The 15000-nt window shown below is 33.2% G+C and overlaps 4 protein-coding genes across 4 annotated transcripts in view; 1 reads left to right on the top strand and 3 right to left on the bottom strand.

Annotated features, from left to right (window-relative positions):
* The window catches only part of LOC131943652 (high-affinity choline transporter 1-like), a 9569-nt gene extending 4867 nt beyond the window's left edge, over positions 1-4702 (top strand). The window contains exons 5-11 of the mRNA XM_059303859.1: positions 390-538; positions 966-1112; positions 2121-2250; positions 2956-3173; positions 3777-3892; positions 4121-4321; positions 4410-4702. Coding sequence (XP_059159842.1) covers positions 390-538; positions 966-1112; positions 2121-2250; positions 2956-3173; positions 3777-3892; positions 4121-4321; positions 4410-4611 — 1163 coding nt within the window. The 3' untranslated portion in view covers positions 4612-4702. The remainder of the gene's footprint in view (positions 1-389; positions 539-965; positions 1113-2120; positions 2251-2955; positions 3174-3776; positions 3893-4120; positions 4322-4409) is intronic.
* The window catches only part of LOC131943651 (high-affinity choline transporter 1-like), a 47033-nt gene that overhangs the window by 15933 nt on the left and 16100 nt on the right, over positions 1-15000 (bottom strand). The gene's annotated exons all lie outside the window — the stretch shown is intronic.
* LOC131943654 (high-affinity choline transporter 1-like) lies at positions 9787-10272 on the bottom strand. The gene is made up of 2 exons (XM_059303861.1): positions 10080-10272; positions 9787-9991 (listed from the first exon to the last, which is right to left on the bottom strand). Exons 1-2 carry the CDS (start codon positions 10244-10246, stop codon positions 9790-9792), a joined length of 369 nt encoding a protein of 122 aa, XP_059159844.1. The 5' UTR covers positions 10247-10272; the 3' UTR covers positions 9787-9789.
* Positions 10340-15000, bottom strand: part of LOC131943684 (high-affinity choline transporter 1-like) — an 18956-nt gene continuing 14295 nt past the window's right edge. Inside the window, exons 2-4 of the mRNA XM_059303897.1 lie at positions 12028-12234; positions 11094-11311; positions 10340-10486 (exon numbers count right to left, since the gene is read on the bottom strand). Coding sequence (XP_059159880.1) covers positions 10340-10486; positions 11094-11311; positions 12028-12234 — 572 coding nt within the window. The remainder of the gene's footprint in view (positions 10487-11093; positions 11312-12027; positions 12235-15000) is intronic.

Below are 15000 nucleotides of genomic sequence, written 5' to 3'. Positions count from 1 at the left end.
TAATAGCAGGGTCGTATTCGTTCTGACCATTTAAATTTTATAATTCACTGCGGTTTTTTAATATCTATTAGTGGTTTCAAGGTCGGTGTTAACAAACTTTTTGTTGTATTATGTAGCTTACTTTTTGGCTATATATTTGTAGAATATTAATTTTGGACATCTGTGGGTTGTATAGCTTGTGTTGTGGCCATCTGTTGCTAGCTTTTTGTTATTTAATGATCTGCACTCTCTTTGTATTTAAAATATTTAATCCCCCAGACATTTTAGCGCCTGTTCTAATCCAGAACATTTATGACACATAAAACCGTCTGTTTATTTACTTAAAAAAAGGTATTATAATAATATACTGCTGAATATTTTTTTACGTTGGTCGGATCGTTCTGTTTCAGGGGGGACAGTATCGATTATTGTGGACATCGATCCCAAGATCTCAGTAATCGTGTCGGCGTTGATCGCTATAGTCTACACGTTCCTTGGTGGTCTGTACGCTGTGGCCTACACTGACGTCATACAGATGGTGCTGGTCGTCGTAGGTCTGGTAAGTGACGTGTACAATGTGACGTCTAAATGAGTAGGATTGGTTACTGACGTCAACATGGTGACGTCAAAAATGGTAGGTCTGGTATATGACGTCACACAGATGGCGTTTTAGATGTTGGACTAAGCAGGATTATAGAATTTCTCAGTTTATTTCTATTTTTTACATTTTTAAGATCTAAAGCGTTGGAATACTATTTTCGTGTTTGGCACATGAAAGTATGTATTAAACAGCAAAAACAGGGGTTGAAAACAATTTTGGTTGTTATGGTAACTCGAAAAACCTCCACCATTTTGAATTTTATAGTATTTTAAAAAACGCTGAGCCTTTTTTTTAATGTATGCCCTTATAGTAGTCATTTTAACAAATATGTAACCTTTGCGTTAACTGCTTAGTTCAAGATTTGATGGTTTGATGTTTGTCACAGGTGATCGCCTGCCCCTTCGCCATGACGAGTGAGTTTGTTCACCTGGAGAATATAACGTCTACCTGGCTGGGGGAGGTGGGGGCGGGGACAGAGCTGGCCTATATGGATACGTTTTTGTTGCTGATCTTTGGTGGGACCACATGGCAGGTAGGTGTCAGTACATGGCAGGTAAGTGTCAGTAAATGGCAGGTAGGTGTCAGTACATGGCAAGTAGTTGTCAGTAGATTGCAGGTAGGTGGCAGGTAGGTGTCAGTAGATGGCAAGTAGGTGGCAGGTAGGTGTCAGTAGATGGCAGGTAGTTGGCAGGTAGTTGTCAGTACATGGCAGGTAGGTGACAGTATATAGCAGGTAGGTGGCAGGTAGTTGTCAGTACATCGCAGGTAGGTGGCAGTACATGCCAGGTAGGTGTTAGTATATGGCAGGTAGGTGTCAGTACATGGCAGGTAAGTGTCAGAAAATGACAGGTAGGTATCCAGTAGGTGTCAATACATGACAGGTAGGTGTCCAGTAGATGTCAGTAAATGGCAGGTAGGTGTCAGTACATGGCAGGTAGGTGTCAGTACATGACAGGTAGGTGAAGTGGGATATGTCGAGAGTGTAAGATAAATGAACGAAAAACAACTTACTTAGATGTATACCTGTTCGTATATATATATATATATATATATATATATATATATATATATATATATATATATATATATATATATATACATGTATATCGATATAACGTACGTTAGAAATATCTGGAGCAGAAAGTTAAGACCGGTGATTAAATTAATTAATCTCATTAATTATTCCAGTAAAATTATTTTGTTTATAATGGGAAAAACATCTGCTACTGCTACTGTAGGTGACATGGACGTGTTTTTCTTTTAAATACTTAATGCTATGCATAATTCATTATTATAAAAATATTGATCAATTAACACACACACACAGAAACACACACACACACATACATACACATTTTGACTAACATAATATCCTGTTTACCTAAGACATCAGTCATGTGACAGTTAAACGTTACATACCTAGATGGTCCCGATGTTGGAGTGTCTACTGTGTGGGTGTTGAGTGCTCCGAGTGTCTCAACTGGTTCATGCCTTAGGTGTATCAATTGTAACCTGTTTGAGCAGTGTGTTCTTTCCCCAGGCCTTCTACCAGCGTATCCTGGCCAGCCAGAATGTCAGGGTGGCCATGTATTCCACTATCGGCGCCGCCGCCATGAGTTCTGTCATGGCCGTCCCACCTGCATTGATGGGATATGCTGGGGCAGCCGCAGGTAACACACATTAAAACTTGATCCTGATATACTTACATTACATCACTTGATAAAGGTCTATTTTTAATCTGTTATATGGTCATCTTAAACTGAAAGGGAACGTGTATTAAATAGAAAAGATTATTTTAGTATAAGGGTAAAGAAATAACTTATATGGATAGCAGTTTATGTTTGATATTTCATTAAAAGGTAGCTTTAAAATGCTTCTTATTGTTAACTGTTTTCTTTTGCCGGCAAAGCTAAATATTGTTCAAAGATCGTCTAACTCCAAAGTGTGTCAAAGTTATGTGAGAGCGCTCAAGGAATTTAAAAACAAAATGTCAATATTAGCTCAAAGAGTTTTGAATCAGACACTCGCAAGTTTTTTTTTCAATTCAATTCACGCTCTCACATTTAAAGGCCTACAACATAATTCGAAATGTTTAAAGCACTATTACTAAAATTTAAATCACAAGTTCAGCTGAAGTGATCAAATATTCTGTACGACACGTGACCCAACATGGTCTGATTTGATACTAGGAAAAGTAAATGCGGCTTTGTATGTCGCATAGCAAAAAAATTTCTCCTTCTGCTGTAAAAAAAGTTGAACTCTCTTTCGTTAGAAAAAAATTGTAATTATTTTAATTTTTCTATCTTCATCCTGTATCCAGAATGTTATGGTACATTGTTGAGAAAAATAAATAAAAAATTATTTAACCGTTCCAGACTGGAACCAAACGTCATACGACGGACCGTTACCAATACCAGACGATAGGAAAAGTTACATCCTGCCCATGACCTTGAACTATCTGGTGCCACTTCCTGTTTCAATTATCGGAATGAGCGCCATCTGCGCGGCCGTGATGTCATCGGCAGATTCCAGTTTCCTGTCTGCAGCGACAGTGTTCACTAGAAATATTTACCAGGAAATCTTCCGGACGAAGGTTTAACAAAATTTTAGCGATTGTATTCTTACTTGAAAAGAAAGTCCTTTATGGATGACAGTGATTTTCCTAAACGCGGATTCGGTTAATTGAAACAATGTGCATTTAGTGACGATTTATTTTGTTACAATTTGTTCCAGTGAGACTTGTTTATGTGGAAACAATAACACTTCTTTAGTAAATTATGTTACCTGGCGTCTTGCAATGTTAAAAACTCTCATCATTGTCGTGGGTGGCGTGGTTCAGCGCTAGAGCGTTGGATTCAAAACATAAAAGTGTCGAGTTCCGATCTACTATTGGAAAGTGACTTTGTTTAACTGAAATATACATACCTTGGCATTCAATAATTCAGGTATAACTAAAATCGGCAGTTACTGCTGTTTCAAAAATATTTCATACCTAACCCACAATGTTCATCGTCTACAAAGTAGGCCTACTTGAAGTTCGATTTTTTTTTAAATATTGGTAGACTCCAATTTCAGAACACGAAAGCGTCTTTGCACGCCATACCATTTTGCCAAGTATAACTTGCAGACTAGTTAATAAAACAATTAATAACACAAGAAACTGTGTGCTATACCATATCCTATTTATCTTACACAGGCGACAGATCGAGAGCTACTGTGGGTACTTCGTGTTTGTGTCGTCATCTTTGGTGTATTGGGGACGTTGATTGCCATTTTTGCTACAACCATCTACGGGCTGTTTGTTCTTTGCAGGTGGGATATAATACACTTTATATTTCGTTAATTTAAATGTATGCATGCTATACTTGTATGTGTATTTCAACCTAGCTGTGTATATTTCAGTGATATGATGTTCGTGGTCCTATTCCCACAACGGGTGTGTGTATTTTAACCTAGATGTCTATATTTCAGTGACCTCATGTACGTGGTGCTTTTCCCACAACTGGTGTGTGTCTTTTAACCTGGATGTCTATATTTCAGTGACCTAATGTACGTGGTGCTATTCCCACAACTGGTGTGTGTCCTGTGGGTGCCTTGGGCCAACACCTATGGCAGCTTTGCCGGGTTTCTCGTCTCATTCCTACTGCGGATCTTGTCTGGTGACGCTGTGCTACAAATTCCAGCGGCGATTAAGTTCCCTTTGTATGACTACAGCACTGACTCGCAGTTATTTCCCTTTAGGTAACATCTAGTTTACTTATGAAAATGTTTATCTATAAAATTGTATAGACAACTCCATGGAACTAAGATTATATAATGTGTGTTCTAGAACCTTCTCCATGCTGTCTGGAACATTCTGCCTGTTGACCGTGTCCGGTCTGACCCACCTGATATTCACCAAAGGTCTACTGGACCTGAAGTATGACGTCTTCAACTGCCACAAGAAACGATCACACAAAAGACACGATATGATTGACATGGAGAAACCTGAATTGTTTAAACAAGAGCTGCTCAGTTCTGTTCCAACTTGAGGCTCTGTTTAGGTTTATTTATATTCAATGTTAAGGTTTCGTAAGGGTTTTTAAAAAAGCTGCCTTTAATACAATTACTGAATAAAAGTATAACTAACCAATATGTAATAGATCTTTTCATTTTAAAAACCTTTACATAAAACTGAAAAATAAAACTTTTTAGTAGGCCTATATCGAAGTTACTTAAAGATAACCATAGAGACACTAAATTAAATTGTGTGTTAATATAATGTTAAAAAAAATCATTTCTTATACAATTCAAATTGTGATATAAGTATTGTTTCCGGTTTTTACTTTCTCGTATACGAAGTATAGAGGAAGTATTGTAAACGTGCAAATCTAGATTTTCCCAAATCTCGAAGTCTTACTCCTGTTTGAATTGGAAAAACATAGTTTTGTTATTTTGTCCGTATGTCTGTTTATGTGTGTGTGTATGTCTGTGAACACGATAACTTGAGTACCATTACAGCTAGGTTGATGAAATTTCATATTTCAGTATTATGTCAAATTGGTAGTTCTGTATCACTTCTCAACGATTTCCGGTAACCGGAAGTGGAGCTTATTCTACTTTCAATTTCTCAAAAGCCTATAATTTGATTACTGTTTTTGATAGATATGACATTTCACATGTAATTAAAAGATCTAGTGCTGTTATTTCTATCAAATTTTGAGTAGATTCCAATGACAGGAAGTTGTATTTCCGATTTCTAAAAAAAAAGTATTAGAATTATTTTTAACTGGTTTTCTCTGTATTTCTTTATAAAGTTCAATACTTCGGCTCAAGTATACACAGATTATTTGCTGTTTTTTTGTGCGCGTTTTTTTAGGAGATTCTTTTCTCTTTTAAACATTTTAGTGTGCATATTTGAAAATTTATTTTTTTTAAATCTATTTTCTGACTGCACTGGAATTGCCGTCCACCTCTAAAGAATATTAGAAAAAATTTAGGGAAGATCACTCTCGTTTTTTAAAAATATAAATATATGGAAGCTCATGATTAAAGAAAATCATCTATTTTTACCTTTTAAGTGTGTATAAGCTTGTTATTAAAACGATGTTTGTTCATTTTAAAATTTTATATTGCAAATACCCAATCTGATGAATAATTTTCTGTTTACTTATTCTACTGACTTCAAGAAAGATTAATGTGTTTAAATTATATATATATATATATATATATATATATATATATATATATATATATATATATATATATATATATATATATATATATATATATATGTGTGTGTGTGTGTATATATATATATATATAAATATATATATATATATATATATATATATATATATATATATATATATATATATATATATATATATATATATATATGAATATAGGCTAAGTAACAAACTATTTTAGATGAATATAATGTTTTTGTTCTAAAAAAGATTAAAGAATTACTAAATTATTTATTTAGTCACCATCCTATCTTACACATTTTTGAGAAAATTCTTGTCTACATTGGCATAAAATTGATCTAAAGATCGTAGAAGCTGTGCTCATGCAATTATGTTCCTTTTGCCGCTACCAGTTCCAGTTCCCCTGGGCGATCTTAGCTGAATGGGCGTCTTGCTTAGGGGATCAATCGTACTATTTTAAAAAAAAAATGTGTCACATTGCAGCATCGCTGTTTTACGGCGCCCCGGTCGTCGTGTGACACTTGCTTGTGAGCACTATGTCACCTACATTTAGTTTACATAGCGCCCGACACTATGGATACGGGAGACTTTTACAATCGATGACAAAACCGTACCATGAATAACACCAGTCCAGATGGTATTGCGGACAATCTCACGTCCTAAGCACTAGTATCCAGGCATTGTGGAGCAGACATCGTTCACATTTATTAAACGAGTTCCAACAACTTTATGTTTTTAATTAGCTATCCAGGGCTGCCAGTCTCAGAACTAATCAGAGCGGCAGGGAAGCGAGATGGATGGCTAACAATTTCAAGTTCAACTGTTTATAAGCTTGTCATAAGCTAGTTATAAGCTGTTTATAAGTTGTTTGTAAGCTGTTTATAAGCTGTTTATAATCTGATGGGTGTAATGTTGAACAGAAAACTTGATGGATCTAACTGATCACTTTTAATTAAATTCAGAAGTTTTAAAACTACTGATCTCATAATTGAAAAAAAAATCTAAATGATTTGTCTCTTCAGTTGTAATATAGTGATCGTTTAAGTTAGGTCAGATTTGATGTAGAATTAGTTATATGTTTTATCATTTTACGTAAAAAAAAATTGAAGGTGTGTACATCATCGGTCATCATACAGATGATCAGTCTTAGTGAAAACGAAACTATCTGTGAGTCGTTATTCAAATGATCCCTTTTAACAAGACAGTTATGTTGAAAGCTGTCACAGGATGACTAAAATGAATTAAACAATGCTGTGTAACCGATGATGTGTGATGTTAATGCAACTGCACTCAATACTTAAAGGGGTCGAAGCCACTCAAGAGGAAAAAATGAGATTAATAATTTATCGAGCAGCGAAATGTGAACAGTAAGTTGTAATCCAATGAGCTACAACACAAAAACATTACTGACATCCTGACTGAGGTAAGTAAGGGAGACAATAGTCATGCAACATTAGAGGTAGGGAAGGGAAATAACTTATTTGTTAGTTGGTGATCACGATTCACCTGAGATTTTTGTTTTCTTATCAGTTTGGATTACAAAACATGTATTATAGCTTTACTACACGTTGAACGAAATTATCGTCAAAGCAAAGAAATAACTAAATAGCTAAAATTCTGACACGTTTAAAAAACATAGGCTACCAATCCATATTAGAAAAATCAAATTATTAACATTATTAGTCAACACATCACTATATTAAATGAACACAATGTGTTACCAATGTATGACGTGTGTACATGTTATGCACCATATCGGTATAGATTTCATGCTATTACTTTCTGGAATTCCAGCTAACAAGCTTTAAAAGCAGTTCTTTTATTTTTTCGATTTTCTTCCCAGATAGAAGACTGTCCACCTATAGAGCTGAAAGGTATCTAGTTCGAACAATTCGGCAAATGAGGCTTTATATGTGGACAATAGTAACACTTTATAAACTTTCATGCACAAAACATATTATTTATCTAAAACAGTTTATTACTTAGCGTATATTCCTATATATATATATATATATATATATATATATATATATATATATATATATATATATATATATATATATATAGTAGAGGACAGTATTTTAAATTATTGTAATTCAACAAGTAAACGGTTTTTATGTACACATTTTAACATACTAACTAACGGGAATTTCGGAAACAGCTGGGATCAAAGGTGGAAACTCCCATATGTATATTTTATTTGTTCACCTAATATTCTTAATATTTTGCATTATTGAACCAGAATAGGAAAGAATAGGTTTTATCGATTTCAGTTAATTTGAAACATGGTGTAAAGTATTGTATATATGTATATTTGTATGTGTGCGTGTGTATGTGTGTGTGGCTGTGGGTTGGTAACTGTGTCTGTGGGTTCTTTCGTTATAATATATATATATATATATATATATATATATATATATATATATATATATATATATATATATATATATATATATATATATATATATATTTGTACACATAATTTAAACGCATTAATCTTTTTTCAAGTCGATAGAATAAGTAGACAGACAATTATTCATTAGATTGATGTATTTGCAATTTAAAATCTAAAAATGAATAAACATCGTTTTAATAACAAGCTTTTAATGCAATAATACACTAAAAAGGTAAAAACAGAGGATTTTCTACCATTTATTTATATTTAAAAAACGGGAGTGATCTTCCCTAAACGTTTCTTCTTTAGATTCTTTAGATGTGGATGGCAAATCCTAATATTCTTAAATAGTTTATTACTTAGCTTATATTCATATATATATATATATATATATATATATATATATATATATATATATATATTTATATATATATATATATATATATATATATATATATATATATATATATATAATTTAAACATTAATCTTTCTTGAAGTTAGTAGAATAACTAAAAAGAAAATTATTCATCGGATTGATGTATTTGCAATATAAAATTTTAAAATGAATAAGCATCGTTTTAATAACAAGCTTATGCACACTTAAAAGGTAAAAATAGATGATTTTCTTTAATCATGAGCTTCCATATATATATATATATTTAAAAAACGTTAGTGATCTTCCCTAATTTTTTTTTCTAATATTCTTTAGAGGTGGATGGCAAATCCAGTGCAGTCGGAAAATAGATTTTTTAAAAATAAATTTTCAAATATGCCCACTTAAACGTTTAAAATAGAAAAGAATCTCCTAGAAAAAAAGAATTTCAAAAAACAGCAAATAAACTGTGTATAATTGTGCGCAACTTTAGTACGTTATAAAGAAAAACAGAGAAAAGTAGATAAAAATAAATTCTACTTTTTTTTTTAAATTTTTTGAGAAATCGAAAATACGACTTCCGATCATCGGAAAATATTCGAAATTTGATAGAAAATACAGCATTAGATCTTTTAATTATATGAAAAATTTCATTAATCTATCAGAAACGGATTGACAAATTGAAAGTAGAATAAGCTCGACTTCAAGTTACCGGAAATCGTTGATACAGAAAAAGAGATACAGAACTTCAAATTTGATATACTACTAAAATATGAAATTTCATCAACCTAGCAGTAACGGTACTCAAGTTATGGTGTTCACAGACACACATACATACAGACACACTGACAAAATAAAAAAACTATGTTTTTCCCACTCAAGGTTGTGTAAAAAGTCGAGATTTTTGAAAATCTCGATTCGCTCGATTATAATAATTCCTCTATACTTCGTACAAGGGAAAATAAAAAACCGAAAAGAATATTTATATCACAATTTGAATTGTATAAAATGTTTTTCTTTAAATATTAAATTAACTCACAATTTAATTTGGTGTCTCAATGGTTATCTTTAAGGAACTTCAATGTACTTAAACGTTGTAATTTTCAGTTTTTAAGTAAACGTTTTTCAAATGAAAAGATCTATTACATATTAGTTACTTATACTTTTATTCAGTACTTGTGTTAAAGGCAGCTTTTATTTAAAACCCTTACAAAACCTCAACATTGAATAAAAATAAACCTAAACAGAGCCTCAAGTGGGAACAGAACCCAGCAACTCTTGTTTAAACAATTCAGGTTTCTCCATGTCAATCATATCGTGTCTTTTGTGTGATCGTTTCTTGTGGCAGTTGAAGACGTCATACTTCAGGTCCAGTAGACCTCTGGTGAACATCAGGTGGGTCAGACCGGACACGGCCAGCAGGCAGAATGTTCCAGACAGCATGGAGAAGGTTCTAGAACACACATGATGCGGAATTAGTTCCATGATGTGGTCTATACAATTCTACAGCTAAACATTTTTATACGTAAACTAGATGTTACCTAAAGGGAAATAACTGCGAGTCAGTGCTGTAGTCATACAAAGGGAACTTAATCGCCGCTGGAATTTGTAGCACAGCGTCACCAGACAAGATCCGCAGTAGGAATGAGACGAGAAACCCGGCAAAGCTGCCATAGGTGTTGGCCCATGGCACCCACAGGACACACATTAGTTGTGGGAATAGCACCACGTACATAAGGTCACTGAAATATAGACACCTAGGTTGAAATACACAAACAAGTATAGCATGCATACATTTAAATTAACGAAATATAAAGTGTATTATTTCCCACCTGCAAAGAACAAACAACCCGTAGATGGTTGTAGCAAAAATGGCAATCAACGTCCCCAACACACCAAAAATGACGACACAAACACGAAGTACCCACAGTAGCTCTCGATCTGTCGCCTGTGTAAGATAAATATGATATGGTATAGCACACAGTTTCTTGTGTTATTAATTGTTTTATTAACTAGCCTACAAGTTATACTTGGCAAAATGGTATGGCGTGCAAAGACGCTTTCGTGTTCTGAAATTGGAGTCTACCAATATTTAAAAAAAAATCGAACTTCAAGTAGGCCTACTTTGTAGACGATGATAATTGGTATGCAATATTTTTGAAATAGCAGTATCTGCCGATTTTCGTTATATCTGAATTATTGAATGCCAAGGTATGTATATTTTAGTTAAATCAAGACACTTTCCAATAGTAGATCGGAACTCGACACTTTTAAGTTTTGAATCTAACGCTCTAGCGCTGAACCACGCCACCCACCACAAAGATGAGAGTTTTTAAAATTACAAGATGCCAGTTAACTCGATTTACTAAAGAAGTGTCAAATGGACGCGTATTGTTTCCACATAAAAAAGTTTCACATGAACAAATTATAACAAAATAAATCGTGACCAAATACAAATTTTGTCAATGAAACCAATCAATTGTTATGGAATTCCTGTCATCCATAAAAGAGGTTTCTATACAAATTAGAATGCAAACGCTAAAATTGTGTCAAACCTTTGTCCGGATAATTTCCTTATAGATGTTTCTAGTGAACACCGTCGCTGCAGACAGGAAACTAGAATCTGCCGATGACATCACGGCCGCACAGATGGCACTCATTCCGATAATTGAAACCGGAAGTGGCACCAAGTAGTTCAAGGTCATGGGCAGGATGTAACTTTTCCTGTCGTCTGGTATTGGTATCGGTCCGTCGTATGAAGTTTGGTTCCAGTCTGGAAGGGTTAAATAATTTTTTATTTATTTTTACCGACAATGTACCATAACATTCAGGATACAGGATGAAGATAGAAAAATTAAAATAATTACAAATTTTTTTCTGACTAAAGGAGAGTTCAAATTTTTTAAGGCAGAAGGAGAAATTTTCTGCTATGCGACATACAAAGCCGCATTTACTTTTCCTAGTCTCAAATCAGACCGTGTTGGGTCACGTGTCATACAGAATATTTGAGCACTTCAGCTGAACTTTTTATTTATATTTTAGTAATAGTGCTTTAAACATTTCGAATTATGTTGTTGGCCATTAATTTTAGAGCGTGTATACACATATTTTTTTTTAAATTGCGAGTGTCTGATTCAAAACTCTATGAGCTAATATTGACATTTTTTTCAAATTCTTTGAGTGCTCTCCCATAACTTTGACACACGTTGGAGTTACGCGATCTTTGAACAATATTTAGCTCTGCCGGCAAAAAGAAAACAGTTAACAATAAGAAGCATTTTTAAAGTTACCTTTTTCAGGTAATATTAAACATAAACTGCTTTCCATAAAAGTTATTTCTTCAATCTTATATTAAAATAATCTTTTCCATTTAATACACGTTTCCTTTTAGTTTAAGATGACCACATAACAGATTAAAAATAGACCTTTATCAACGGATGTAAGTGATCTAATGTAAGTATATCAGGATCAAGTTTTAATGTGTGTTACCTGCCGCTGCCCCAGCATATCCCATCAATGCAGGTGGGACGGCCATAACAGAACTCATGACGGCGGCGCCGATAGTGGAATACATGGCCACCCTGACATTCTGGCTGGCCAGGATACGCTGGTAGAAGGCCTGGGGAAAGAACACATTGCTCAAGCATGTAACCATGGATACACCTAAGGCATGAACCAGCTGAGACACTCGGAGCACTATATGCAACGCAGTAGACACTCAAACATCGGAACCATCTAGGTATGTAATGTTTAACTGTCACGTGACTGATGTCTCAGGTAAACAGGATATTCTGTTAGTCAAAATTTGTATGTATGAGTGTGTGCTTGTGTGTATGTCTGTTTTTTAATCCAGTATTTTATTATAGTAATAAAGTATGCATAAAATCAAGTATTTAAAAACAAAAACGTCAATGTCACCTATAGTAGCAGATGTTTTTTCCCATTATAAACAAAATAAATTTACTGGAATAACTAATGAAAATAATTAAATTAATTAAATAATTAAATTAAATTAATAATTTTATATATATATATATATATATATATATATATATATATATATATATATATATATATATATATATATATATATATATATATATATATATATATATATATATATATATGTAAGGGGCTGGGGAGTTATTTAATTATTTTATTACAAAAAGGTGAATGTCTTTTTGTGTTCTTCAGGATTGTTGTGGTTTCTAGTTAAAGTAGTTCGCTATTCTGGCGCTGATATGATTAGAATTTTAAAATGGTTTATAATTGCTTTGTCTTGTTTTTATTTTGATAATAGTTATGCAAACATTGTTTAAGGAGTGTGGCTCCACTTTGCTTTAAATCCTGAATGTTACTTATTATTGTATTAGGGACTCTTTTCTTGTGCGTAGTATTGGTTTTTTTGTTCGTGAATGTGGTGTGTGTACAGGGAGGGACATTCTTCTGGAATGTCGAGGCCTGTGTGTTGAAGAGTTTCTTTGTCACATTTATGTGGTGTATGGACGGTGGTCCAGATTGGGTTTTTTGTTTCGTTGAGTTCTGTTTGTTTTTTATGTCTTGAGTGTTTTGTTTTGTCTAGATCTAGATTCTAGTTTTTTATGTAAGTTTTGGGTTCCATATTTTTGTTAAATAAATTTTATTATATTGTTAAAGTTTTTGTTTTATTTTTAGTAGTTTTATTATTTAGACTAAGGTTAGGTTATTAACCAGTCTGGGTTTATCCGTGCTTGCACTGACCGGACAGTAGTTAGTTAGAAGGGTAGATTTGAGGTATCCCCTCCCACTAGCAGGGCTTACATATATATATATATATATATATATATATATATATATATATATATATATATATATATATATATATATATATATATATATATATATATATATATATATGTATATATATATATATTTATTTATATATATATATATATATATATATATATATATATATATATATATATATATATATATATATACAAACAGGTAGGCCTATACATCTAAGTGAGTAGGTTTTTTATCACGTTTCTTACACTGTTTACACAGCCCACTTCAATAAAGATCATTTCATCTGCAATATTAAGTAAAACATACTCAATCCTGTGATGTACTGACACCTAACTGCCATGTACTGACACCTACCTGCCATGTACTGACACCTACCGGCCGTGTACTGACACCTACCTGCCATGTACTGACACCTACCTGTCATGTACTGACACCTACCTGCCATGTACTGACACCTACCGGCCGTGTACTGACACCTACCTGCCGTGTACTGACACCTAATGGACACCTACCTGCCACATACCTGCTATGAACTGACACCTACCTGCCATGTGGTTGCACCAAAGATCAACAACAAAAACGTATCCATATAGGCCAGCTCTGTCCCCGCCCCCACCTCCCCCAGCCAGGTAGACGTTATATTCTCCAGGTGAACAAACTCACTCGTCATGGCGAAGGGGCAGGCGATCACCTGTGATAAACACAAAACTATCAAATCTTGAACTAAGCATTTAACCCAAAGTTTACATTTTTATTAAAATTCTATCTAACGTAAACTTAATACTTTCACAAACTTTAGTTTTAATGTGCTAACATATTATAACTTTTAAAGTCTACACATTTTTATTGTTTAGATTCTATTTAGTGATAAATAAGCCTACATATTGTTTACACTATTTTGAATGAAGACAATTTATTTTAAGATACCTTAATTAATCATGCGACCATTCAGCAGCTCCAATCATTAAATTTTAAGGGGATACGCTCATTAACAAAATAACAAACTTTTGATTTTTTGTCATAATGATTTTTTCTACTTTTAGATCTTTTATCTATTTTTGTATTAAGAAAATAAGAATGTGTATAAAATACCATTGTTATTACCTTATTAATAATCATTTTTCCTCAATCTTAGAAGCTCTGTACGAAAGTTTTATATACGTCATCATATTGTATATGGTATAATCGGAAAGCTAGATTTCTAATGTATTTGATAATCGTATTTCCCATCTTCTCGGAAACACCAAAGCTTACAATCGGCTTTGCAGTTTACACAGATATGATATTTTCGTGACCTCCTTTTCGTTAGTTTTTGCTGTTTTTATCAGTTCGCAGTTTTTTATCACTAAAAAGTCTATTTATTTAACAATGCCCACCATATTTTCAGTGAATGTTCTTCATGCAGAAATAAACTTTTGTCAGGAGGGAATTGTAATGGCTTTCATAGAAAAAAATAATTTTTTGCATATTTTGAAACTTTTGAATACTAAAAAGGTAAAATTCTGACCAGTAGCATATTTCAAAAACTTGAAGTGACAAAAGTTAAAATATAAACTTAGTTTAATCCTGCGTAGTCCAACAACTAAAACATCATCCGTGTGACGTCATTTACCAGGTCTACCATTTTTGACGTCACTATGTTAACGTCACTTATTTACACGTCAAAAATGTATA

This window comes from Physella acuta, unplaced genomic scaffold (assembly GCF_028476545.2).
Source record: "Physella acuta isolate Inbredline_101_S28 unplaced genomic scaffold, ASM2847654v3 ptg000464l, whole genome shotgun sequence".
NCBI lineage: Eukaryota > Metazoa > Mollusca > Gastropoda > Physidae > Physella > Physella acuta.
Note: the sequence above shows the minus strand (reverse complement) of the source record. Positions and strands in the feature narration are given on the sequence as shown.